This window comes from Diaporthe batatas (genome assembly GCF_019321695.1).
Source record: "Diaporthe batatas strain CRI 302-4 chromosome Unknown Contig00012, whole genome shotgun sequence".
NCBI lineage: Eukaryota > Fungi > Ascomycota > Sordariomycetes > Diaporthales > Diaporthaceae > Diaporthe > Diaporthe batatas.
In genome coordinates, this window is record NW_025408559.1 from 206808 (window position 1) to 233250 (window position 26443).

General features: G+C 53.8%; 7 protein-coding genes across 7 annotated transcripts; 3 read left to right on the plus strand and 4 right to left on the minus strand.

Annotated features, from left to right (window-relative positions):
- Window positions 1-565: 565 nt before the first annotated feature.
- Window positions 566-4589, minus strand: KVR01_009697 (uncharacterized protein). The gene is made up of 2 exons (XM_044789819.1): window positions 1742-4589; window positions 566-1678 (listed from the first exon to the last, which is right to left on the minus strand). The coding sequence occupies exons 1-2, from the start codon at window positions 3790-3792 to the stop codon at window positions 595-597; spliced, it is 3135 nt and encodes a 1044-aa protein (XP_044640945.1). The 5' UTR covers window positions 3793-4589; the 3' UTR covers window positions 566-594.
- A 1761-nt stretch (window positions 4590-6350) lies between these two features.
- Window positions 6351-8508, minus strand: KVR01_009774 (uncharacterized protein). The gene is made up of 2 exons (XM_044788777.1): window positions 8216-8508; window positions 6351-8130 (listed from the first exon to the last, which is right to left on the minus strand). Exons 1-2 carry the CDS (start codon window positions 8251-8253, stop codon window positions 6972-6974), a joined length of 1197 nt encoding a protein of 398 aa, XP_044641022.1. The 5' UTR covers window positions 8254-8508; the 3' UTR covers window positions 6351-6971.
- Window positions 8509-8635: 127 nt separating this feature from the next.
- KVR01_010058 (chromatin-binding protein CTF4) lies at window positions 8636-12283 on the plus strand. Its single transcript, XM_044783552.1, has 2 exons — window positions 8636-10618; window positions 10687-12283. The coding sequence occupies exons 1-2, from the start codon at window positions 8768-8770 to the stop codon at window positions 11392-11394; spliced, it is 2559 nt and encodes an 852-aa protein (XP_044641306.1). The 5' UTR covers window positions 8636-8767; the 3' UTR covers window positions 11395-12283.
- A 1984-nt stretch (window positions 12284-14267) lies between these two features.
- On the plus strand, window positions 14268-18479 carry KVR01_009640 (uncharacterized protein). Its single transcript, XM_044786000.1, has 5 exons — window positions 14268-16253; window positions 16314-16412; window positions 16475-16542; window positions 16597-17004; window positions 17061-18479. Exons 1-5 carry the CDS (start codon window positions 15880-15882, stop codon window positions 17852-17854), a joined length of 1743 nt encoding a protein of 580 aa, XP_044640888.1. The 5' UTR covers window positions 14268-15879; the 3' UTR covers window positions 17855-18479.
- A 1324-nt stretch (window positions 18480-19803) lies between these two features.
- KVR01_009974 (uncharacterized protein) lies at window positions 19804-22075 on the minus strand. Its single transcript, XM_044787493.1, has 5 exons — window positions 21772-22075; window positions 21500-21623; window positions 21399-21446; window positions 21084-21311; window positions 19804-20956 (listed from the first exon to the last, which is right to left on the minus strand). Exons 1-5 carry the CDS (start codon window positions 21780-21782, stop codon window positions 20759-20761), a joined length of 609 nt encoding a protein of 202 aa, XP_044641222.1. The 5' UTR covers window positions 21783-22075; the 3' UTR covers window positions 19804-20758.
- Window positions 22076-22916: 841 nt separating this feature from the next.
- KVR01_009878 (uncharacterized protein) lies at window positions 22917-25746 on the plus strand. Its single transcript, XM_044789028.1, has 3 exons — window positions 22917-23428; window positions 23514-24136; window positions 24204-25746. Exons 1-2 carry the CDS (start codon window positions 23119-23121, stop codon window positions 24074-24076), a joined length of 873 nt encoding a protein of 290 aa, XP_044641126.1. The 5' UTR covers window positions 22917-23118; the 3' UTR covers window positions 24077-24136; window positions 24204-25746.
- Window positions 24399-25241, minus strand: KVR01_009752 (uncharacterized protein; the record flags this gene model as incomplete). The annotated part of the gene is made up of 1 exon (XM_044792609.1): window positions 24399-25241. The coding sequence occupies one exon, from the start codon at window positions 25239-25241 to the stop codon at window positions 24399-24401; it is 843 nt and encodes a 280-aa protein (XP_044641000.1).
- Window positions 25747-26443: the final 697 nt, after the last annotated feature.

The window sequence follows — 26443 nt, forward strand, 5'->3', positions numbered from 1 at the left end:
TACGAAGGAGACCCCGTGAGCATACCTAGGTAGGTATGAATGAATGGTTTATATCTAAGATGTGTCTTCTAAAATATATATACCTATATTTTACTATAATATAATATAAAATTAAGCTTTAACTATATTATATTTTTCCTTTATATTATATAATTATAATTTTTAATTACTTTTATTTAATTTTTATTTAATTAATTTTTATTTAATTAATTTTTATTTAATTAATTTTTATTTCATTAATTTTTATTTCATTAATTTTTATTTCATTAATTTTTATTTCATTAATTTTTATTTCATTAATTTTTATTTCATTAATTTTTATTTCATTAATTTTTATTTCATTAATTTTTATTTAATTTAATTTAAACTTTTCTTAAATTTATTTAATATTTTACTTTTAAAAAAAATTTAATATTTAAGTTTTTTAAATTTAAATTTAAAAGTTTTATAATTTCTAATTTATTTTAAATAAAGTTTATATTTAAATATATAAATACTACTTTTACATAATATAATATTTTTATATAATAATTAGATACTAAATTTAGAAAAGGTTAATACTCTTAACATATATAAGTATATTACTAGATCAGCTTATGCTAAACCAAGCCATTTTAAAGCCTTCCGACTGTTGCCTTTTCTCATTTCGCTCTGCCGCAAGTATAGAGGCATCAGCCGCTTCTCTTCCTCATCGTAAAATTCGCCGTCTTCCACAACACTGACGGCGTACATGCTGGCCGCATCGTCAGGGCCGCCCTCATTACCCATCCTTCCTAGCCTCCGCCGGGTTTGCGACCGCGCTCGCGCGCCGTGCGGGCCACCTGGCCCACGTGATCTTGAGCTGGCGACGGATGGGGCTGGTGAGGGCGACCGTGGGGCAGGGGGAGGCGGAAAGGGAAAGTTGTGCGCAGCTAATCCGGAGGCCGCGACGACTCGTGGGGTGCTCCTTCCGGACCCAGCGTCCCCGTCATTGGTGTATGGGGGCGACACTGGCAGGTTCACAGCAGGGCCGAGCACGGCGGTGTGCGTGTAAGCCGGTGAACCGTTGGGCCCCTGCAAAGTGAACTTGCTCATCAGCGCTGGAAGGGCTGTGCCGGCGGCGGCCGTGCCGGGCCGGCCGGGTGGCGGGTTGCTTGCATCGGGCGTATAGAAGTTGTCAATGTCGGTTAGGTCCTTCAGGATGGTCGCGGTGAAGGCTGATATCTCAGATGCAGTAGCTGAGCTCGTGAGGAGATAGTTGGCCTCAGAGAAGGAGTATTTCGGATTTTCCGGTTGTGTGTCCGGCCCTTTGCCTGGGAAGGGTGAGCCCGGAAGATTAAAGGAGTCCAGACCACAGGCATCTGTATTGCTCAACGGAACGGTAGAGTAGGAATTATTTCTGCTCGAGATCGGGGATGAGACACCGATTGGAGAAGGAGAGGTCGCCTCCGAATCAATTATCCCAGCGACCTTGAACAACTCGGAGCCGATCAGTCTCTGAAGAGCCAGCACCGTCGCCAGATGCTCCGCTGGGTATTCCAGCAGGAGGAAGCGAGTGCCATAGTTGGCTGCTAGGTATGCCTCAAGCTGAGGGACTACGAGGCCAGCCAGGAAGTAGGGGTCGTTGGAAGGTTTGGTCTGGGTGTGGTGAGCCACCGCCTGAACAGCGAGTGATTGCATCGCGTTGGCTACCAGATACCTTGGATCTGGTCAGCGGACAAGGTACACTTTTGTTTTGGGGGGGGGGGTTGTCATCCCATACCTCAGATCCAAACGACCGCTTCGGGACATCCCGCTCGACTTTGTGCCGAGCCTTTCCACCTGGCCAGTGAGTGTGGAAAGCAATTCCCTCTTGACACCATTCTGGCGACCCATCGCGAGAATCAAGTCTGGCGTGTTCTCGGAATTGTCATCGCCGCAATCCGAGGTTGCCTTTTTACCGAAGATCGGCCGCCATAGGCTACCGATATCCTGAAGCATTGGGAAGTCGATCTGATGGGGGCAGCTGCTGTCAGGTGGGGGAAAGTACACCTCTAACACGGATCTGAGTGCATTCTGCGTCGCGACTGCGTTCAGACTTCCTGTAGTTGAGAAGTCGTGGAACCTAGACTCCATGTCCCTTTGTATCATTGGAGATATCGGGGCTGAGATCGGTGGCTGACGCGAGTCCGGCGGCACACTTGCTGGGGGAGGGGGGCTCGGTGGTTGGAGAGCAAGGCAAGATGCTCTGACATCGCGTCCTCGAGCCGCGAATGGGTCGTACTCCCCTGCTTCTTCAGCTCCTGGATGCTCAATGACAGGGGATAGGCCTGCATCTGCATCTTGTTCCAGATCGAACAAATCTGCCGTCCTGGGGGTCGACGGGCAAGAATCAGTCGGCAAAGTCTGCAGTGAAGCAGGAAATGGTGCGACGGGAAATGCTCCAGCCTTGAAGTACTCAATTACCATTCCAAGGACCGCATCAGTTGCCTGGCTGGTCATGTGGATTGAAAGGTCTTCCAATATTGGCAGAAGCGGCTGGAAGGGCTCATCCAGGTCCTCCTGCATGTCTGCAGCGGCGTCCGTCCCTCGATCGACGTAACAATCTCTTGCAGGCTTTGGCACGCGTCTCACAAAGGTGGGAGACTTCCGGATCGTCGTTGTGTTGGCCTTGACAAACCGGGCTTGGGGCAAATGAAGGAGGGTACTGGTTGGGTATGGCTTGTCGTTGATAGACAAATGCCGGCTTCTGGCGTCTGGATTATCGACGGGCGGTGCTACCCGGCCCGCTATCGAAGTCATCTCCAACTCGGCGCGGCGGCTTCTAGTTGCCTCCAACTCAAGGTCATCAAGAGAGCGAGACTCTCTCAGTGTCACCTGCATCTTTGACGCTCGCATCTGCACCACCCGTGCCTCACCATAGACAACGCCATCCGGCGTCGCAGGAGGCGACAACAAGGCGTCCGACCTACGGGTCGAGGATCTTGCCTCTGCGACACAGTAAGACTCGCCTGTACAGTCTGCTGAATGATCTAGGGCGGGCAGGTCCTCACCAGAGGCATCAGTCTGGAACTTGATGGCACAGAGCTTCGCGAACTCGTCCTCTGCCATGCCCCGACAGTCCACCAGGTTGTTGTTGTCGTCTTCCGAGTGCGACTGGGTGTCGTCGTGAGGTGCCGGCCCAAAAACAAAGAAGGGCGATGGTTCGCCCGTTCCATCCGAATATCCATACATAGGCAGGCTCAGGCTCCGCGGCCGGGTCCTGATGTAGCAGTCGATCGGTTGCAGGGAATCCGTCTCTTTGTAGAGCATATCAGCTGCCCTCATCGCCCTGGTGATCGGGTCTTCGGGTTCCTCGATGCCCAAGATTGACTCGCCAGAAATCTTTTCCCTGCCCAACATGCACAGTGTCGCCTCATCTGAGTGCTTGTCCTCACGATCCAAGCCCCTGAGCCCCTCGAGAGCGATATTCCTAAACATCAATTCTGCCTCGTGGATGTCTCCGGACGTCTGGTTTTCGCTGATGGCTGTTATGCAGTAGGAGACGGCACTTGCGGTGCCGCCGTTCAGGAAGACCAGCCTTTTGTTGGTGGGGGTTGCATGTTGTAAGAATCGGACGGCGTCCTCTTGCCTCTTGTTTGCAGCATTGTGCACTTGCTTGATCAACGAACGTGCATGGAATGTGCCGTCACCGGGGTTCCCCATGTAGCTCTGCAAACTGGGCAGGACCAGCAGTTGAGGCGATGCTGGTAATAAGTTCAGCTGCGTTTTGACGGCATCAGGTGAGCCTTCGAGAGCCACCAGAGTCCCGTAACAAGGATTTTGAGTTTCCATGTCGGCTGGCTCCAGACGGCGAGCAAGAGACCGGGCACGGGTTCGGGCACGGGTACGGGGTGTATCAAGTCTGATGAGCGGCCGACTGTCTTATACTTGTGACGGCAGGGGTCGCAACGCTCGTGAATGACCAAATCAGGGTATCGAGTGTGGCAATTCGACAACGAGCGTAATTATGCAGGCCAGGAAGTAACAGGGTGAGATTGGTGAATGCAACGTGAAGGATGGCCGTGACGGTGACGGTAGGGCCAAGTCGATGCCCGGGGAACCGACAAACTCAATAATCTTGCTCGACAACGGACGGCAGCGCAGACGACCACAAGACCAGACGACGACCAGACGACCAGACAGAGGTGGCAGAGAGAAGACAAGACGCGAGGAAAGACGGGGGGAAAGAAATCAACTGTCCTGCCCTGGGCCCAGGGAACTTGGGCCCTACCTTGGGCCACCTACACCTCGCCCGCTTTCCTTTTTGTGGCTGGCTCTTGAGCCTGGCTGGGCGGCGACGGGTAGCCACAGCCAGTTTCCTCCCGAAGACAAAGATGCCCAGGTGGGCAGTGGCTTCGCTCGTCCAACGTGAGGAACATGGTGATGCAGAAGCGCTCCCCTGCCCATCTGCGATCGCTCGGGCTTAAACGGCCCACGGCCCAGGCCAGGCCGGCTCCGGCTCCTTGGGCAACTTGGAGACGACATCGCCCTCGCCGACAGCCAATGGGCACAAGGCAGGCCGTGTCTGAGCGCTCCTCTCACATCCGAGCGCTGTCGACAGGCCTGGTTCAGATCGATCTGGAGACGCGAGATGCACTGGCGCTGGGTGGTCCGAGATTTGGCCTTTCCCGAAGGCGTCTAGCAAGGTACCGACGAACGCTGGGCCCGTACTCCCAGACTCCGTATGTACAGATTACTCCGTCCAGGGGGCCAGCCGCAGCCTTCATGATGCACGACATTAGCTCTGCAGTCCACTTCCCGGCCCTGGTCACGCAGGCGTCGGATGCGTGGTAGCCAATAGTCCATTCCTGACGGCGCAGAGGGCGAGTGTAAGAGCTTGCACACGGAAGCACTGGGTCGTATAGTACGCATGCCTGATGAGTGGCGAGCCGTAATTACCGTCGGCCAATGGCAGGGTGTCTTGGTCCGAAGCCTGGCGTGCCTATAAGACCCTCGTGGCAGCGTGGGTGCGCGCCTCACACTGCATTGGCGCCTGCCCAGTCTGCCAGTAAGTGTCCTGCAGCGACTGTCCTGCAGCTATTGTTTCAACCCGTCATGAGTTTGCGAGCTGAAAGATACCACGACTTGTGTGTATAAAGGATATTATAGCTAAGTAAGAAGTATATTTTCTTTATTTACTATATTAATACTTAATTAATATAACTTAATATTTATATTATTATTTAAGTTTAACTTAAATAATAAATTTTAATATTTATTTAATTAATTTAATTATTTTAACTTTTTTAAATAATTAAATATAAAAGTTACTTTAAAGTATAATTAAATAATAATAAATTTAAATAGTTTATTAAATTATAAAAAATTAAATTAAAGTTTTAAATAAGTTAGTTTATTAATTAATTAAGTAAGATTAATTAATATTTTAATTATTTATTATATTAAATATTAATTTATTTAATATAAATATAATATAAAAATAAATATAATATAAAGAAATAAATATAATATAAAAATAAATATAATATAAAGAAATAAATATAATATAAAAATGAATATAATATAAAAAATAAATATAATATAAAAATAAATATAATATAAAAATAAATATAATATAAAAAAATAAATATAATATAAAAAAATAAATATAATATAAAAAAATAAATATAATATAAAGAAATAAATATAATATAAAAATAAGTATAAATAAATAAATATAATATAAATAAATATAATATAAATAAATATAATATAAATTATAAATTAATTAAAGAAAAAATAGAAGAAAAAAAGATAGAAAAAAATTAAAAGAGGAAAAGAAAAAGAAAAAAGGAAAAAAGAAAAATAAAAATAAAAAAGGGGAAGAGGAGGGGAAAAGGAGGGAGGGAAAAAGAGGGAGGGAAAAAGAGGGAGGGAAAAAGAGGGAGGGAAAAAGAGAGAGGGAGGTGAGACGGTCCTTATAACTAATAGTGAAAGAGGTTCAAATTATCTATGAGGAATTATTAATTTAAAGCTATGGTTGCCTAAGAGATAGTAGGGAGGAAGTAGTAGAGCTATAATCTCGCGTTATGAGAGGTATGGAGGCCACCTAGGTTGATAAGATAAGTAGAGTGAGACGGACCCGTGGAGTGGTACCCATGGACGCCCCAGCCAAAAGACCATAATTCCAAGTTGTCTTAACTTAGAATCTACCACTTATAAGCTCGTACCGTCACACAGAGTATATAAATAATTTATTTATAAATTCTATTTTTTAAAAATATAAAGTTTTTATATAATTTTAATTTAAAATTTAAAAAGTATAAATATAAGAATAATATTTAAATATTTTAAAAGATTTAAAAGAAAAAAGAAAAGAAGAGATAGAATAAGAGGGGGAAAGAGAGTAGTTAAGGTTTAGAGTATAGATATTTATAATAATGAATTTTACCTTCTTTGAATATTTATTGCTCTAGACTGTGCTAGTTCTGAACCCCTGCGTCCTCCTGCATTGCTCTCAGCTTGGCGTCCTTGATTACTTGTGAGACATCGCCCGGTTTGCGCGGCCTGAGATCAACTCGCCAGGTGCATGAGGGCACTGATTATGCCCCGGGCGCGTTGGCGCGAATTGCCAACAGTCGACAATGGGATCGTAACAAGTGGGTGTCTCTCTTGACGCTGCTGGCCGATCAAGAACGAAAAGACGCACCAACCGGACGTCCTTTCTCAGATTGATTTCTGGGGGATGCGAGCAGCACGTGCGCCAACGCGCAATGGCCACCTCGAGTCCTGCAGAGCCGTGGGTGGGTCAGGCAACAGACATATCCTCAGTCAAAGTGCACATGCACCGATGTCCACTACTTGAAGGACGGGGAGCGATTTGACAATCCCCTGATGTTGCCACCAGTCCCGTGCATTTTGTCTGCGGGGGTCCGATGGTTCGCTACACACGCGAAGCTATAAGAACATTAGTCCCAATCGCGCAGTGGCCGAGGTGGTCCCGGCATCATGATCTTCAAGGTTTTGGGGATTTAATCCTCGCCCAAGAGCTCTGCCAGCTCTGCTTCTTCTTCAGCGGTGAGCATTTTCTCCGATGCTTCTTCTGGCTGGTCGCAGCCAGCGCCCTTGTTAGCGGCCTTTCGCTGTTCTTCGACTGCGCTGTCGATGCCGGCCTTGTCAAGCGGCCAGGTGCGGACAGTGCCGTCAATACTGACACTAGCCAGTCTCTTCCCACATCCAGGACCACCATCAAGAATCACGATATCCGTCACCTCATCATAGTGGCCTTCCAGAGAGCAGTACAGCTTCCCAGATGCCCTGTCCCAGATCTTGACGTCTTCATCCCTGCCTGCGGTGGCCACCCATGTGTCTGTCACAGCCACAGCACGAACGTGTCCGCCGTGCTCGAAGCTGTCTTCCACGCTGAGGCCCTTGCTGCGTGATAGGCATTTCGAGGAACCATCTGCGCTTGCCGTCCACAGATCCATCTCCCCGCCCGAGTGGTCGAAAAGCAACCTGTAGACCCCAGTCTCGTGCACCTTGACCAATCTTCGCTCAGCCTTTGGAGTCCCCGGCTCTGTATCCACCAGCAGCTCCCACCCATCCAGTCGGACCTTCCACCTCCGTATGAAGGGGTCACTGCCCGCGCTGAAGACCACAGCCTCGTCTTCCGAGCTCAGAATAGGATCCACGGCGAGCGACTGTACGGCAAGCATGGCCGCCAAGGAGTCCTGTAGAACGTGCAGGCGGCTTCCGACCGTCATGTCCCATACCATGATCTTCTTGTCAGCACCACCGCTGATGAGCACATCCTTCCCGCCAATCCTGGTACACGTGACAGCCTTGACAAAGTCGGAATGGCCGACAAACTTGCAGCCGGGCAGACGGGTCTCAGTGTCCCACGACCACACATTCCTGTCCCAGGAGCCGGCAACCAGAGTTCTGCCCTGAGCGCCGCCCACAGCCACGCAGGTAATTGGTGCGGCTGGGCCGCGGTAGACCACAGGCCTGGCGCCATGGTCGTCGACATTGACCCTACTCACAGAGCCTGCCGACTCGGCAACGAAAATGGTGTTGGAGGAGGACTGTGGGCCCACACAGGCTGCTGCTATCTTCGATTTGAGGACAACAGGCCTGCCAAACTTGTTGGTCGACTTGGCCTCCCTCCTTTCGCGCTGGCTCTGCTGGGCGCTAGAGTTCGAATCAGCATTTCTTGTAGCCCTCTTTTCCTCGAAGTTGCCCTCGGACTTGGTCGGGCAGTGCCCTCTCCACTTACTCTGACTCAAAAAAGTGTCGTGGATCCGACGAATTCATTTCGATCCTCTGCCTGCAAGAAGTGTTCGATGTCGAAGTTAAGGCTTCGCGGACGCAGTCCCTGATGACAGATAGCGCGTCTCGAACCAGCCCAGTAGGAAGTGGCAGCCTGGCTGATGGCGAGGTGGGTTCGTGCAATAGATTTAAGAAGCACAAGCCGGAATAAGAACGGAATGGTCGAGAGCTGCGGTGCGGTGCGGGCTGGTGCGTTGTAGAGCCAGAAGGCCGTCACTGGGCTGCGATGAATGGTGAGCCAAGTGCCTAGGTGAGGATTTGGACAGCACGTAGACCCCTGCTGCGCGAGTGTACTAGGTACTTAAGCACTCGGTAGACTACTCCGTACCGCAGCAGCGCATTGCACCCCTGTCAACACGACGTTAATTGGAGCCCCACGTCGCGTCTCACTCGAGACGCGTCCAGAAGCCCATCAACCTCGAATGTTTCGAGCATCCATCTTTGACCACAGCGCCGACGTCCCACAATAGCGCAGAGCCCTGGTTGATCTCAAAACTTGATGATGGCTTCGGCGGCGCAGCGTGTTCGCCCCCGGCCGGCTCACACACACGGCACAACGCGCTGTGCATACACCCCAGACGGTTCAAAGCTCGTCACCGTCGGATCCAACAACACAATCCGCATATACAAGACCGGCTTTGATGGAGAGCCTACCAACATCGACGAGTGCCAGGAGCAGAATGTCAGCGTCGCCGCCAATGACGACTTCTTCATAGTCGGCTCCGAGGACGGCACCGTGAGCCTGTATTCCCTCGAGTCCAGCTCCTTCGACAGATTCCTGACCCGCTGCACCCTCCCCGTGCGCGATGTCGCCCTCTCCCCAGATGGGAAGCTCTGTGCTGTCGCCAGCGACGAGCTCACCGTCAAGGTCGTCGGGACTGCCGACAACTCCAGGATGTTTACCCTCAAGGAGCACGGGAAGCCGACCAAGCATGTCTCGTTCGACCCAAAGGGCAGCATGCTCACCCTTTCATGTACCGACGGCGTCATCTACGTCTACTCAATGACCTCGGAGGAACCCGAGCTGATAAGGAAGGTCGACGGGGCTATTGGTTCGTTGGACACAAACGAGGACGCTTCTTCTTGCGTCGCCTGGCACCCAGATGGGAGGGCCTTTGCAGTTCCGACGCCAATCCGAGACATCCAGGTCGTCTCCAAAGATGACTGGGAGAACCAGAGGTCCTTCAGGAACGGACATGAGGGCGACATCACTGCCGTAGCCTGGTCACCAAACGGCGCCATGCTCGCAACGGCAGCCAAGGACCGGAAGGTCCTCATCTGGCAGACCAAAGATCAGACTGTCATCGGCAGATACGATTATCCAAATGTCATAGATATAGCCTGGCATCCAACCAATAACCTTCTCTCCCTCACTACCGCCGACGGCGAGGTCTATATATGCCCGGACTTCATCTCGAGCCAGTTCTCTATCCTCCTGAAGCTGACAAGGCAGCCGGCGCCTTTCATCCACGACCCCCGCGACGAGACCACAGCCAACGGTCGGAGGCCACAAGTCAACAGCGACAAGGCCCGCCTAGAAGCAGCTCGCACAGATCTGACCGATGACCTGGACTCTCTGCTCGACGATGGCTTTGGCGAAGACGACGACAATTTTGTTATTGATGACGACGGAGCCGGATACACTCTTGGTCGCAAGAGGCCGGCTGACGACGACGAAGGCTTCGGTCATTATCCAAATAAGCGGGCCAATATACTTCAGCCGCGCTTACACGAGCCGTTCCAGCCGGGAGCGACTCCGTGGCGGGGAAACAGAAAGTACTTATGCCTCAACCTGATTGGGTTCGTCTGGACTGTCGACCAGGACACCCATCACACAGTGACTGTGGAGTTCTATGATCATGAGTTCCACCGCGACTTCCACTTTACAGACACCTTTCTCTATGACAAGGCCTGTCTCGGCGAGCACGGCGCCCTGTTTGCATGCCCCCCGAAAGACGATGCACCTGCGTCGATCTTCTACCGGCCGCACGAAACGTGGACGAAGCGTAACGACTGGAGAACAGAGCTTCCGGAGGGAGAGGCAGTCCTGGCCATGTCCCTGGGTGACTCCTTCATAACTGTGACAACGTCGGCGAATTACGTTCGAGTCTACACCTTGTTCGGCATTCCCTACCGTGTGTACCGGCCAAAGAGCACTCCAATGGTGACGTGTGCCAGCTGGCGGGACTATGTTCTCACAATCGGAAACGGGCCCTGTGGTGCCGATGGAAGGACGAGGCTTCTCTACTCGATTGAGAATATCAAACGCGATGAGATTTGCCAGAACGAAGATACGGTTGCTCTACCTGAAGGCGCCACCGTCAAGAGCGTCTTCTTCTCCGATAATGGCGTAAGTTTGTCACGCATAGCCAGCCCCCCCCCCTCACGAGCACACAGACCAGCTGATCAGAATCAAAGGACCCATGCATATACGACTCTACTGGCACGCTCTTGACGCTCCTTCACTGGCGGCAGCCGTCACGAGCATCATGGATCCCACTCCTGGACACCAAGCTCCTTCCCCGTCTGGCTTCAGGCCGCAAGACCGAGAGCTACTTTCCTATCGCAGTCGCTGACAACAGGTTCCACTGCATCATACTCAAGGGTGGAGACCAGTATCCCTACTTCCCAAGGCCTCTTCTCTCCGAGTTCGACTTCTCCGTGCCGCTTACCTCGGCACCGCCCAAGGCTAGGGCTAGGGCTAGGACCGGCGACGGCGACGAGGACATGGAGGACGAGGACGAGGACTCCTCCAAGCCTGACGACGACGAGTCATCCGAGTCCCGCAAGCTCGAGCAACAGTTCTTGCTGCGTGGGGTTCAGGCGGCGCAGGTGCAAGACCTAGCCGACTCGACGTCGGGCAGCCACTCACAGCGCGCGGTGCTGGCCCGGCTCGAGATCGAGATGGACAAGGCGCTGCTTCAGCTGCTGGCGATAGAGTGTCGCGAGGGCGAGGAGCGCGGTATGCGCGCATTGGAGATGGTGGAGCTGATGCGGGACCGCACAGGCAGGATGGTCGAGGCAGCGGGCAAGGTGGCCGAGAGGTACGGGAGGACGATCCTTGGCGAGAAGATCAGGGAGCTCGGCGACAAGAGGGGTGACGGGATGGACTACGATGATTTGTAGGCGTAATTGGTTATTGGACTGTTGCGCTCCTGGTACCGATGGTGGGAATCCCGCTTTTGCGTGTTGGCTGCTCTACTCAATGGCATTACACATTCTACGGTTAGTGCACGCATGACCTCGTGTTGCGCCTCTCTGATGGACATGGAGAAACCACAGGTTGTTCACGTTGAGCAATGCATCCCCACACCTCTTATAGTCTGGAGTTTGCAGCGCCCAAGCATGAGAAGTCGAGCAGCGCGAATCAGGCCTCACCGGACCAGACCCCACCGGACCAGACCTCAGCGGGCAATGACCCCGACGAAGGTCGCCTCCCAAGGCAGCCTTCGCGACCGACGCAATCGAAGCGCCCAGCAGGGTGTGGTAGCGCTGGGGGTCTAACAGTAAGCCTCACCATCAAACCCAAATCGTGTTTGTAGTCTGGTCCTGCCAGGATTCGGAATGGCCCTCAGCCGGGTAAGGGTCCAGACCTGACAAGGTGAGCATGCAGGAGGCATCGTGCATTTTAACCGTGAAACCAGATGCGCCGTCTGTTGGCGATCTTGTGTGCGCTATGACAGCTGCCAGAAACTGTAGAAGGCTCGCCGGGCATGATTAAAGGGAGCGGGGGAAGAGATCCGGCGTTGGCGTCGTTCTGACCCCTGACGATCGCAAAAGACGGCCGGGCTGCCGGGGAAACAGGTGTGATTTCACGAGGGCCCGGGGTTGTGAAGGTGACCCTAGTGGGAGCGTAGCGGCGGGCGGAATGAGAAGAAGCAAAGGAAGGGGATCGTCGTGCATATCGTTCAGCCACCATGTGCGTGCGCCATACCAGGACGAGCAGATCGCCCGCGCACAAGGAACAGAACAGAAACAAGTTCGTCACGGAGCGTTGTAGTGGGAAACCTTTCTGAACGGCCGATTGAGGCGTACCCGGCGGGCGGAAGATACCGAACGCGTTATAGGGTGGGAGAATCTACCGTGGTATTGGGTCACACTGCCCGTGGTTACTTTCTCGCGTTTGAGGCTTCCCCAGTCGGCGGTAGGAAACATGGAAACGCATTGCCTGTGGGCCTTGTATGGCAGCCCGGGTAGGCGATATGTCACGCATAGATGTGAGAATGCACGGTTGGGCTCATCAGCACACCGAGAACTTGTGTGTCCCCCTCGCCCGCTGGTGCTGGTGCTGGTGCTGGGGGGTACTACATAGTACAACAACGTCCCCACGCTGCCAATAAATAGTGCAGTGGAAAAAGAGCGGTCACGTCCAGTCAAGAGAAGTAAGAGAAGTAGATTGGAAGTAGATTGGAAGTTTCGGGAACGCGAACAAGTGCAGCCCAGGATGTGGGTTCTTGTGCGGAGGTCCAGGTGACACACGGTGAACTATCGCCGCCGGGATTGACCCCGGTGGCGGCTCGAACCCGTGGGAGGGGAGATGCCAGGTTTCGACAATGGCATTTGAAACTTTCAGTGGGATACCAGCGAGAGCTGCCTCGCTTCTGCCTTTTCAACGGTGTGTCAGGGAGACGATCATCCCGAAACCTGGGCGTCGCACATGCAGGAGGGTGAAATGAACCCCAGCCACAGCGCCAGCGTCGTCGGACCCAAAGCCAGAAGCTCGAGACGCGCAGAGCTGCCGCTGGAGCTGCCGCTGCCGTAGTACGCAGGTGGTTGAGAAAATTTCTGTCTGAGGGCCGGGTAAGCTTGATCCATCATCCCATGCTGGTCAGAGTCAGCTGGGCCGGGGCTTCCACGGCTGCACGACATCGTACGGGCGGCAAAGTTTAAACATGCAGAAAGTTGCCAGAAGGCCGCTGGTTCAATCGAATGTACCGTCGGCCGACGGAAGGTTTGCGGGCTGGCCAGTGACCAAGCCTTGTGGTTGGACGTTGAGAGACGCAGGACAGGGCAGGGGAGGGGTCATGGTTTCATGGTTGGCAGTTGGTCTGGATACAGAGGGGTGGCAGGCGGACTAGTTCTCGTTCAGGCCAGCAGAAACACCAAGCTTCCTGATGCGGACTGGGAGCTCTGGCCTGCCAGGCCTGCCAGGCCTGCCAGATCTTGGGCGTGTTGGATTCGTTCGGGCGGGTTAGTTCCCGGCGGGGAAGCTGTCCAATTGCCACCTGGGCAGCGGTCGAGCTTCGCCCGTGCGGCGGCCTGCCCCGGCGTGTTGGTCGAGGGCCGGTGGCTGGCCCCGGCTGCACCGTCCCTTGGTCGCAAGATGCGGCGATTGCAGCGTGAGGATGATTTTGGGCGGGCCGATGGCGACGCTGATGCTTCCACCTGTGTTTCCCGCAAGTCACCTCTGAGGCTCTGACGCAGGTGGGCAGCTGGGGCGAGGCGCAGGCAATGGCGAATCGTATCTTGGGGAGCGTCCGGGGGCGGGACAATCTGAACTTGTCAGGCCCAAGGTGCGTCAAAAGGCATGTGGGTGGTGGGCTGGGCCAGGCAGGCAACGTCCCCGCGAGATCATCCCGTCGCGGCGAGGTTGGGAGGCGGAGGTTTGAGTCTTGACACGGTTGCGAGGCAGCAAGTGCGTGAAGAGCGGGCGAGATCGCTCAAATCGCATCTCGTGACGTGGGCTGCACTGCGGGTGGTTCGTCTGGTCCGTCCAATTCATCCACATGTCTGCGGCTGACTGGGTGGTGGTAGCTTGCGTGCCGCCGTGCCGCCGTGCTGGCGTTCTGGCGTTCTGGGCGTTCTGGCGCCCTGCTTCTTCGTCCTTGCGCAGGTTCTGGAAGGCCAGACCCCAAGTTTCCAGATGTTCGATTTTTCGACCCCTGCCTTGCTGCCCTACTACCCGCCCGGTCCCCACGCACTGGTTGGACGGTAGGGCAGGTGGTAATTGGCTGGCTGGCGGGCGAGTGGGTGGATGCAAGGCTCAACGTCGGGTCAGGAATGGAGCCAGCCCAGAGCACCCGCTGTTTCTCACCTCATCAGGCAAAACGCGGGTTGGGATTGGAAACGCGCGTGGGTGAAGACGAAAGAGGTCCTCTCAGCCCACACCAGACTGCACCGGTACCCCGTACAGGTCTGAGTGGCCGGGCACCTAGGTACCTAGGTACCTAGGTACCCAGGTACCCAGGTACTGCGGCAGTCTGCCCGTGCTTGCACCGTTGCAGCCCGTCGTCAGCTCTGCCCAGTGACAGTGCCCAGTCATTGCCAGTGACAATGCCCACCAGCCAGAAAATGCCGGCCAGTACTCTGCAGAGTCGTGTCGCGAAGCGGTGAGCCCAGGTACCCTCCCTCCCTCCTGCCCCAAGCTCCACAGGTGGGCACTCGCGCATGCTAGATATAGCACTAGCAGCCTTTTCAGAGTTCTGCTCGGGGCTTTTGACCACCAGTGAGCGAGGCCGGGGTGGAGAGCCGGCTGGACCTGGCCCAGCGCTCCTGCCCCGTGCCAGGCAAGCTCTACACAGCAGTACGGAGTAGTAGTATCCTCTCCTGCATGTGCCCATGTGGTACGTGCCTACCCCCCTCCCACCACCCTGGGGGCTTGCTTCCTTGGGGCCCCCTAATAACCTCGACCGGGCCTGCTCCAAATTGTCCAGCTCCTTTTCGACGACCTACTAATCTCAAGCCTCGCCCTCCAATTGCCCACCATGCACTCGACGACGACACGAGGCCACTGAGTGCACAGAGTCCACAGAGTCCACCAGGGCAAGAACCATTGCCAGACGGCCCTACTACGACACCTGCTCCCGCGACCTACGCCCTCGCCCTCGCCCTCGCCCTCGCCCTCGCCCTCGCCCGCACCCGGCACCCGCAAACCCGCGACTCCAGCCGGCCCCATTCACATATCTATCTCTATCTGCCCGGCATTACGACGACGCCCGCCCACGATCCCTGCTCCGGCCTGTCTCCTGCACACGTGCTCCTCGGCCCAAGACCGCGCCGGCCCTCCGGCACAGCTGCGGCGACAGCCCCGGGGCAATCGCCAACAGCTCCCAAGGCCGCAGAGACTGCGACGGCCAAGCTCGAAAGGCATGATACCCACCAGCCCTGCAGTGCCCACCTCCGCCCAGCCTCTGACCGGGCTGCATTGACCGACAGCACCCGCGTGTGCTCGACAATCGGCCACATATCACACATATCACACGCATCCACCCCCCAGCGCCTGCCGGCGCATCCCCGTGGAGCCCAACCCAGCCCAGGAATTCCTGTTCGGGTAACCCGCCGCCTGAGACGCGCCCCCCGGCATCAAGCTCTTGAGTTTTCGGGAGGCGGCAGGAAGGCCGTCCCTTTGGGCAGACAAAGAGGGGCCGCTTCGACGTGCCTTGACCTGGACCAACACCTCACCTTCAGAGCCCCATGCGAGAAGCTATGCGGTGTGTCTAAGTTCTGCCCCTTCCAGAGCCCGCTCCCCTCCCTGCCAGCCTCCAGCTCCCACGCCCCAGGTCTCCGTGGCCCAGCACAACCTCGGGGGCTGCCTCGCTGCCTGGTCCGGTCCACTTTCGCCGTACCGAACACCGCCCGTCCTTCCGCTCCCCGCCCGCCGTTGTGGACCAGATGCTGACGGCCTTATCTTCGCATGGTCAGATGGCACAGGTGATGGATAGCCCGCATAGATCGCTACTTGGGGACGGACATGTCAAGGATGATCCAATGGCCCCGCGCACCGTTCCAATCCGTACGCCAACCATTCAGATGTCGGCCCCGGACAGCGAGCCCATGGACATCACCACTCCTACCAACTCATCTGCGCCTGCCTCTACTACAAAGAGTCCTGATCGGGAGAGGGATCGAGACACCAATGGCACCCCCACCCGCTCAGAGGCCCAAGGGTCAAGCAGTGTCATGACAATGCCGGCGCCCACAGCGGCCGCCGCCGCCGTCCACGGCCCAAAGATCGTTCAGACAGCATTTATACACAAGTTATACAAGTGCGCCGTCCCATGGCTGTCCTCTGGTACCCATCAACGTCGATGCTGACCCACCTGCAGTATGCTCGAGGACAGCAACATATCACACCTCATATCTTGGTCAAATACTGAGGAGAGCTTCGTCATGTCGCCGACCTCGGAGTTCTCCAAGGTGCTTGCGTATGTGTGCCTCTGGTGTTTTTCGTCATTAGGGCCCGCGCCACTGACGTGAAGCCTGCCAGACAATACTTCAAACACACCAACATCTCCTCGTTCGTCCGCCAGCTCAACATGTATGGTTTCCACAAGGGTAGGTAATCTCTTGACACAAGAGGCGCCATGCAGCTTATTAATCGGACAACAGTGAGCGACGTGTTCCACAACGGCAGTCCCGAGCACCCCCTGTGGGAATTCAAGCACGGGAACAACAGCTTCAAGAGGGGCGATTTGATCGGCCTGCGAGAAATCAAGCGCCGCGCTTCTCGCCACGCCCTTGGTACCCAACAAAAGGCACCGCAGTCACAGCCAGGGACGCCCGCCGAACCGATGCAGCCCATACAAGACGGCGGTGGTGATCCCAGGCTCTTTGGGATCGAGCGCAGTGTACAGGACCTCTACGCAAGGCTCGACCGGTCCGAGTCCAACGCACATTACATGCAGGTCAAACATCAAGCACTTCTCGACTCTGTCAACCGACTCCTGTCCTTCAATCAAGAACAGTCGCGGATTCTGATGACCCTGGTGTCACCGGAAAACCCCATTCACAGAGACGGTAAGCTTCACACAACCGCTGTCGAGTCCTGAGAGACACGGCTGACATGACCGAAGCCCTCACATTGAGGGGGGATATCCAGCGTCAGGCTGAGATTATTCGTGGCCTGGAAGATCCTCACGAAGGACCGTACTCGACCAGCCGTGCATACCTCGGCAGTGTGGAGAACGCGCCGGTCTCGCCCCGGCAGCTACCACAGGACGACCAGCGAAGGTCGAGTCTTGCTCCACCGGGCCAAACTCGTGCGCCGTACGACTACAGGCCGTCAGTCCCATCCAATCTTTCCATCTCCACACGCCGCCCGTATGGCTCCATTGGCGGCAGCACTATGAATCAGGTTTCCACCCCGCCGGCGCAATCGCCATCTACCCTGCGTCCACAGGCCCCGCCGCCCCCTCCCGCGGCGCCTCACCCACTCGCCGCTGTGGAGCATCCGGGCAGTCTCGCTCGACGACATACCTCAGCAGATATACGCGCTCACGGATGGCAGCCCCAGCCGCCCCCCTTCTCCTCGGGACCACCCTCCAGCCATCTCCCATCTTCGCCCAGCCACCTCGGCCCGCCCGACGAACGTCGCGAGTCCTTCTCACAATACCCTTTCCCAGCGAGTCACCAGTCCCATTCCCGACCATCCAGCCCGCCGCCAGCACAGCCCAACTTTTCGAACGGTGACGGGTTTGAGAAGCTGAGGAACTGGGAGTGGGGCTCAGCCACACAGAGCCGAAGGAGTATCTTCCAAGACAGCTCAGCTCCACCAACTCGGCGCGGAAGCATGGCCCATATCCTGAACAATGACGACGGGGATGACCCACGAGGAGATGATGACCGCAAGAGAAAGCGACTGGCCTGAAATCCATCGACGGAGGCGCCAATGGTGAACTGTTCGTCCAAACGGGCGACTGATGCAGTATGAGACATCATGTTTAGATATGTGACGGCGGGGTATGGGGAGAGTGTTTCTGCACAATCCTAGTCCATCTTGGGATGTTCGAACATCCTGATTCCCTTTTGGTATACTGATTATCGGGTGCCGGATCTGTGCTCCCGTCTTGCATATTCGAACTGGGTGGATAGCACACTTTTTTTTTTTGGGGGGGGGGGGGTGTTTGGTCTACGCACGTTTTATCACAAAACGAAACAACATATCTGGATAATTGGGAACGGTGTCTTTGTTGGGCTATTTGCCCCCGGCTGCGTCAATATACTTGTACTTAATGATTGCGAAGCCGGATAGGGTTTTGGGCGCACCATGATGCGAGCGGGCCAACGACAGACAACACCGTCCTTGTTTTTAGGGTCGCCCGATCGCTTCGTGTTGTGTCTGCAAGAGGAGAAAAGCAATTCTTACTAGTAATTGTATTGTGTGATAGTAGTACCTAGGTGGTGGTGGTGGTATGTGGCACTCCTAGTTTGGTGGTAGATTAGCATCTGTATCTGTATTGAGAAACAGAAATGGACTATTTGAATTCTTTGGATGGATCTAATGTTATATGAAGCGCGTACTGCTGGAGGAGACTGACTGTCTTGGCGTAAAAGGCGGTGGTCACCCAATCCAGCACGTTTGATTGCTTCCCCCCCCCCCTTCTACAATCACCCCACTCAGGGGATGTCTATGATACTTTCCGTCCGGCCAACGTCGTAACCCAACCTGTTTACTCCTCGCCCTCCCCTTTTCTTACCCCTAAAGGAAAGAAAAAAGATTAAAAAGACAAGAAAATTAGGCCCGAGACATATGTTTCTCAGGTGTTCCTTCACTATTTCCTTAAATAGTGCTCTAGAGATAAATAAATTAAGAATAAATATTTATATAGGAAAAAATAAATAATATATAGATACATTCTTTCCTTCTAAATTATAACTAATTAGAGAGCTATATTTAACCTCTTTTAACTATACACACTATATATATAAAGTGTTTTTTACACTCTTTATATAAATTTACTCTCTTTATATAAAGATTTATAAAATTATTAATTAATTATTATAAGTTAACTTTATTATAAAGAACTTTATTAATAATAAAAAAGATATATAAAATAAAATTTTAATATTTAAAAACTTATTAAAGTATTTTAAATAATAATAAAAAGAAATAATTAATTATTAAATTAAAAGTAATAATAGAAGGATTAAAAGTATAATTAATAAATATAAATTTTAATTTTATATAATAAGTAAGTAATATAAATTAAAGTTAGTATATTAAAGAGTATTTATATTTATATATTAACTATTTTTCTTTATAAATATTTATTCTTAATAGATTTATATATATTTATTCTTAAATGTTTATTATATAAATAACGGTATAATACTTATATACTACTAGGAATAGTTAATTTATAGATTAGTTATTAAGGTTTTTTAACTAGATAGTTTAAAGTGTATAGCTAGTAGTTATACTTTTTATTATAATAACTAATCTAACTAATAGTGTGGGTTTAAGCCTTTATATTTAAAAGTTTTATTTAGTTTTTTAGTATTAGGCCCCCGTCTCTAATTATATTACTAAGAAGGAGTGTTTATAAGAAAGTAATTTAATTAAATTATTTAAGAAACCGTTATCTATAACCTATTACCTATATTATATTATTTAAGATTTTTAGGCCTCCTATAGGTATGTAAGCTAATTTGAAGGTATAACTTCACCTCTAAGTATTTAGAGCTCTAGAAGGCCTTAGAGGGGGGTAGTAACGGTATGGTACTTATATACTGCTAGGAATAGCCAATCTGTAGATTGGTTATTAAGGTCTTTTGGCCGGATAGTCTAAGGTGTGTGGCTAGTAGTTATGCCTTCCGTTGCAACACACATTTTATATGTATGGGGATTAGGAACAAAATCACTCATGTACTCTCAGAGCTCCGTATCCTGTCGACATCCAGCCAGCAAGGCAGGTCTCGGGAGCCTTTATACGGTGCCCTCGACCATGGTTATCTAGCACACGTGGTACTCATCTCTGGTCTAGCCCATACATACACATATTAGTCTCCTACATGTAGGTACTTCACGACACAAGATGAACGACTCTGTCGAGCAACTCTTGTGCTCGGCGGGAGCCCAGCCCGTATCTAGATACCTGCCTCCTTCCCGAAGGGTTTCCATTGGCAGATAGCCGGGCATACTACCCGGACCCCGGACCTTGGGGTATGTGCACGCCATGCAGGCCTTCTTCACAGCTTCTCCGGAATGCCCATTCGCATTGAACGTTGCTATGATCCTATCCTCGAAGACCAAGTCATAAAAGTACTCCTAGAAACAGGCAGAAGGACGCATCAGAGAAAGAAAAAGAAGCAAGTAAAAAAGTCACAACAGACAAAACGACAAGAAAACTCCAGCTGTGGTGTATGTATTATGTGTGAAAATTCGCCTTTCGTAGCGGACCTCCTCTTTCATGACCAGTCCGCCACAGGATGACATGACGTAGCAGTACCGTCTCATGAGCTACCTGGTTGCCCGTCCATCATGACGCCTTGTGCCGCGTGCACAGGGCCCCCGGGCGGTAGAATAGAGCCCCAGGCGCCCAGTCACCACTTCAATCTATGCGCAGAAAAGCAAGCGGGAAAACCACGAAACAGGGCAAAGTCGCAATCCGGATCCCAAAACGACCCCCAAATCAGCACTCCTGACTACCCTGCTCGTCTCGTGTATATCCCACATCTCGTGACGGTCCGGAGTGTGTGGATTCCCAAAAGAACTCTGGCGATGATCGCGGTACTTATACAAAGTTGTCGAGACGGTGGAGGGCGTGGGCGCTTAGCAGCAGCTGTTGCTGGAGCCGGGCGAGACGCCGTGGCCGGGGCCGACCTGGACGTTCGGCTTTGTGTTGTTGGTGGCTGTGGTTCCCATGCGCTCCTTGATTTGCCGGGCCATGGTCAGGAAGGCCTGCTCGACGTTGCTGGCGTTCTTGGCCGAGGTCTCGAGGAAGGGGATGCCCAGGCTGTCAGCGAACTCCTATTTTGTAGTTAGTAAAGTGGGTCTCCGGGGTGGTGTCTCGATTAGATAGCAGCGCCAGCATGTGATGATGTGTGCTCATCACAGCACCAGAAACGACCTGGCCGGACCGAGGATGGAATCGTACCTTGGCAACTGTGTAATCCACGACCTTCTTGTCAGCCATATCGCTCTTGTTTCCGACCAGAAGCTTGTTGACGCCCTCGGTGGCGTATCTGTCGATCTCCTGCAGCCATTGCTTCACGTTGTTGAACGAATCCATGTCGGTGACATCGTACACGACGCAGATGCCGTGGGCACCCCGGTAGTAAGAAGAGGTGATGGTTCGGAAACGCTCTTGACCTGCGGTGTCCCACTGTGTGGCGGTAAGTGCTTGTCAGCTGCTGTTTCTTTCGGATCCTGGCCGTGGACGTTGGCCTGGGATGGGCTTGGGCTGGCTCACAATCTGCAGCTTCACCGTCTTGCCGTCGAGCTCGATCGTCCGGATTTTCTGCCGACGAGTTAGCGAGGCGGGGCTTTGATGTGGCGATGACCAGAGCGTACAAAGTCAACACCGATTGTAGAGATATAGGACTCGGTGTAAGTGTCGTCGGCGAATCGCAGGAGCAAGCAGGACTTTCCAACACCGGAGTCACCGATGAGGAGCAGTTTGAAGAGGTAATCGTATCTAGTTCATGTCAATAGAGATGTTGGTGATGGCCCAGTCGGGCCGTGGGACTGCTGATGAGGTGAAGGGCAAGATGGCGGGGTGGAGAGGCTCTGCAAGTCGGTCAGCACAGGAGGGCGCGGGAGAGGGCAGGGAGAGGGCATACCACTCGGGATTCATGGTGACTTGGTTGCGGAGCGCGAGGGAAATGGGAGTTCTGGAGTATGCACTGGGGCAGGTGTTGAGCAGAGAGGTCTGGGGCGATAAGGGGATGGCGGAAGGTTGATGGATTGATGGGCGAGGACGAACGGCAGGGTGGCAGACAGGACAGGCTGCATCAGGAACCGCAGGTCGGTTGACTGGTTGACTGGCTGACTGTCTGGAGGCTGCTCTGGACCGGGAACACGCCTGGGGCACGGGCCACAATCCCGCTTTTCCACGTGATGATGCAAGGCTACGTACCGACGATCCGCCTACTACTAGTCCACCAAGGCGGGCAAGCATGGGAGTACCTACCTACCTTGCTACCTACCTCGGTACATAGGTACCGTGTAATAACAGAGGGTGGCCCCGGCCTGCACATCTGCCATTCGCATCTCGTGCAAATAGACAACCAAATGCTCGAATGTTGGGCGGCGAGCTCGACTCACACGCAGGCCCACGAACAAGACGAAGCAAGGCGTGGGCGACGCATCCCACACCAGTTGACCCCAGGCTGAGTCAAGGGCCAACAGCTGATGCCCCCCCATGTCTCACTCACACCTCACATTGGGGCTCTTCCTGACAACCAACTGGGCACTTGACGATGATGCTGCCATCCCACGTGGGGGCCGGCCTGCCCTTTCAATGTTCAGTGATCGGACAAGTAAGGTTAAAGTTCCACCATCTCGCTATCCAGGTAGCGGGCTGCCATAACCAGATGCATCCATCTCCTTCAGCCAGGGTTGGTCATGGTAGAGCCGCCTTGGAGGTTGTTGGGGCTGAACGTTGCGAGTAAAGATGCCGACCCTGCTGTCATGGTGCCATGGACATTTGCTGCGCTGCTCATCGAGTTTGTTTTTGCGTTAGCGAGGTGAGTATGCCGCACAGTCACTTCTCGAATCATATGAATGGCAGTCACTGGGCACACGGTCAGTCATTGATTGACACGGCTCATGTTTCTTTATCAAGACCTGGGCAGCCTGGGCAGCCAGTGGAGATGCGGGGCACCATGGGGCTGTAGTGTCCGGCCCGTTGGGCTTTTGAGCTCGCTTACACAGTATCAGACATGGGTGTGTGCATGTCTTGCCCAAGCTGCGTGCTGCACATGAGATTGTAGCATCCAACCAGAAATTCCATCTGCATCATCGTCCGAATTCCCCTTCGCCTACATCCGCACCATTTCGCAGCTGCATTTTGCACCATCACCTTTTCACCCGTCAGCAGCAGGGCCACTGGGCTTTGGACCCCCACGCACGTCGTACGTGCCACTACCCAGGCTGCCGCCCTTTATTCATGTGGTAGCAACAAGTACCAGATGTCTGCTCCCCGCCTCTCGAGGACCGCCTCAGCCCACCCCAAAAATGTCGTGACAAGGCCCGCCGCCCGCCGGTCCAGGTCCTTCCTCGCAGGCTTCCTCCCCGCTGCCGCCCAAGCAACAACATCATTACCAGCCAAAGCACAATCGTCGAGCACCTCGAAATCCCTGACCACCCTCCAAGAGGCCAACACTCGGAACCTGCCAGAAGTATGGTTTAGCCCGACCTTCCCCTATGCAAACACCACGCCGCCCCTGGGCCAGGGACCCAACAAACCCCCAGATGATCGCAAGGCGAAGCTGGGCAAGAGTGAGCGCAGAACCCTCCCAGGCCTCCCAGACTGGTGCGGTGGCACAATGGCACGCGCCTACAATAGCTGACCCAAGACTCCCAGCTCTGCGTGTCCTCCAGGAACGCCTCCCAACCCTGCTCCAGTCCCCCCTCCCGCACGAGATCCTCGCGCCCAACATCTCGCTGCACCTCTTCCCGTCGACCCACCCGCACCTTCCGGCCGTCTCCGGCCGCATGGCCTACATTGCCGCGTTGTGGACGGCACCCGTGGCGTGGAACCGCATCCCCATCATCGGCGACGTCCAGCTCGAGATAATGTCAGAGCGCATGGTCAAGGAGCCCGGGACAAGGCATGGCGCCGTCAGCGAGAAGCTGGTGGTGAGGTGGAGGACGACAGGAAAAGGTATCGGGTGGAGACTGCCCTTCCGGGACGCCGAGCAGGCGGCCAAGGAGTTCTGGGGCCTGTTCATCTTCGAGTTCGACGGCGAGGGCAGGGTGCTCAGCCATACGATCGAGCACGTCCAATCCGAAGGTGACTGGGACCGAGGCATCGGGGCGAAATTTGTCGGACTGACTGACTGGCTCCTTGGGGGCATGAGGGGGAGAGAGGGGTGTCCCGCCTTTGAGATACATGATGACAAACGGCCTGCGCAACGGCGCAGATGACAAGGAGCAATGTTCGGGAAGCCGGCGTCCAGCGATGCGGGCCCGGAGAGCTCTCTGCGTGTATGATTGATACTCCTTCCCCACACCACTCATACCCTCTGACATTGTACAAACCTTTATGAAAAAGTTAAGACTAAATTTGATATCCCTACGCCGTCACATCCCTCAGTGTCAGTTACACCCCTGCGGCAACTATGAGAGGGCAAAACAAAAACCAGGTATATGCACCGCCCATCAGACGCTCCCACCTACGCCTCAGATAACAAGGTGAAGACCAGGCCAGCCAGCCAGCCACTCAATGCAACGCCAAGGACCCTTCTTTTTACACATGCTCGGCAACAAAGTCGGCGAGGGAGTCCTCCCTCACCATTAGAATCTGCCTATCCCTCATCCTGCTGGTCACAATGCTGGTGCCGTTGATCCACGCCCACCAGATCTTCTGCACGACATTGTCGGTGGAACTTGGCAGGCAGCCAATCATGGTGTGCCTCTGAAGGTCCTCGTCGGTGCTGGTGATCAGTAGCCGCCGGGCGCCGGTGAAGGAGTCGAGCACGTGGAACAGACAGCCAAAGATCTGCTCGCTCTCAATCTCACCGAATCGCAACTCCTCAAAGGCACAGGCGACGTGCCTGACGCGGCGGGCGTCGGCGCGGTCGAGGAAGTAGACCATGGGCGCGTTGATGTTGCTGCTGTCGTAGGGCTCCAGCTCGCCCAGCAGCAGCAGCGTGTCGCGCGAGAAGTCGAACCACACGCGCGCCGGAGCGGACCGGGGGCGCGCCAGCATGGCCGGGACGCGCCAGGCGAAGGCCCGCTCGTAGCGGCGGAGGGCGACGGCACGCGCCTCGTGGCAGACGCGCAGCAAGACGGGCGCGGCGGGCAGGCTGGGGCGGCGGGCCAGCTGTGCGCGCTTGTCGGCGGCGTTTTCCTCGTCCAGGCAGGCCGCGATGACAACGCGCGGCTGCAAGACTTGCTCCCAGATCTTGAGCCGCAGCTCGACGGGCAGGTGGCCGAAGCATGTGAATGTGGCTGGGGAGGCGGCCGCGGCAGCAGGCCGCCGGTCCCGGCCGCCGTCGTAGTGGCCGTCGCTGCAGACCTGGAACTCGAGCCAGAACGACTTTTCTGGTCCCTGGTCCCTGGCTCTGCAGCCGCGCAGTGACACTGACATAATAAGCACAGGAACGAGCGGTTTGGGGGGGAGGGGGAGGGGATGGCGGGAGAACAAGTCTGTGTTTGGGCGGTGGAACGAGCGATTCACGGGGAACTGTGGCTGATATCCAGGACACAATGGAATCCGGGGGTGGCGTTGCAGGACCAAGCTTTGGGAAAAGACAGACGTCACGGCATTCGGGAGCCCGGACGCGATGCAACCATGCCCATCTCGTGCCCCCACTTAAAATGCCTATCCGGGCTTGCCCGTCCACGCTTACATGAACTGGGCACCTCGGTACCTGCTTGTTGAGTGAGTGCCCAAGTACTTGAGGTACCTAGGTATCTAGGCGAGGTTCCCAGGCAGGTAAATAGTTTCCAACCCGGGCCCCTGATCATTGAACGTGCTGAGGGCATCGTCCTTGAGGTCCATCTGGAGACCATTCTTGTCCCTAGCAGAGAGGCCGTTGCAGATCTTCCCAGTCCCGCCCGAGTAGTGGGCCAGCCCACTTCTCTTCTAGAAGGCATCCAGACGGACTAAGCACTCCCGGTGTGCGGCACCACACTCTATCATTGGTTGGTACCCGCCTCTTATCTGCCGTGACTTTGGGAGCGTGGCCGTCAACCTGCTTTGCAGGGACGGAGATCGGCGCTGCAACAACTGCTGTGGACTCGGTATCTGAGCGGCTCGCCAGGTTCTGACACGCATTTTGCACTGAGGGACAGACAGCCGGACTCGTCCGTGTTCCAGTGGCAATTCTCAGTGTTTGTCGCATCTACACTTGTGGTCCCAGGATGCAATGACCTTGATGTCTTGTGCAAATATTGTGAAGACATTCCGCCACAACGACCGCCCAGGAGCAGAACCCAAAAGCGAAGGCGCAGATTGACGGGCGGAAAGGAAATGCCAGAGTGGCCAGAACGAGCAGCTGCGGACAGTTCCATCAGCCCTGTGCCTCACACAGATGAAAACCCGAGGTATTTTGTACGTAGCCAGCCAGCTGTACATAATCATCCAGGACGCCAACTAGAACCCAAGGGAACCATCCACACCCAGGATCCGTGATGCCATCGATCTATACATATATGTGTATACATGGATATGTGTATGTATATCGGGTGTGAGCGGGGTGCAGGCACACGCGTGTACATATATTGCAGAGCTGTCTAACATCCCTGGCCCATTGGTGCGGTACTTGGATTAATAAAGCACCGAAACGT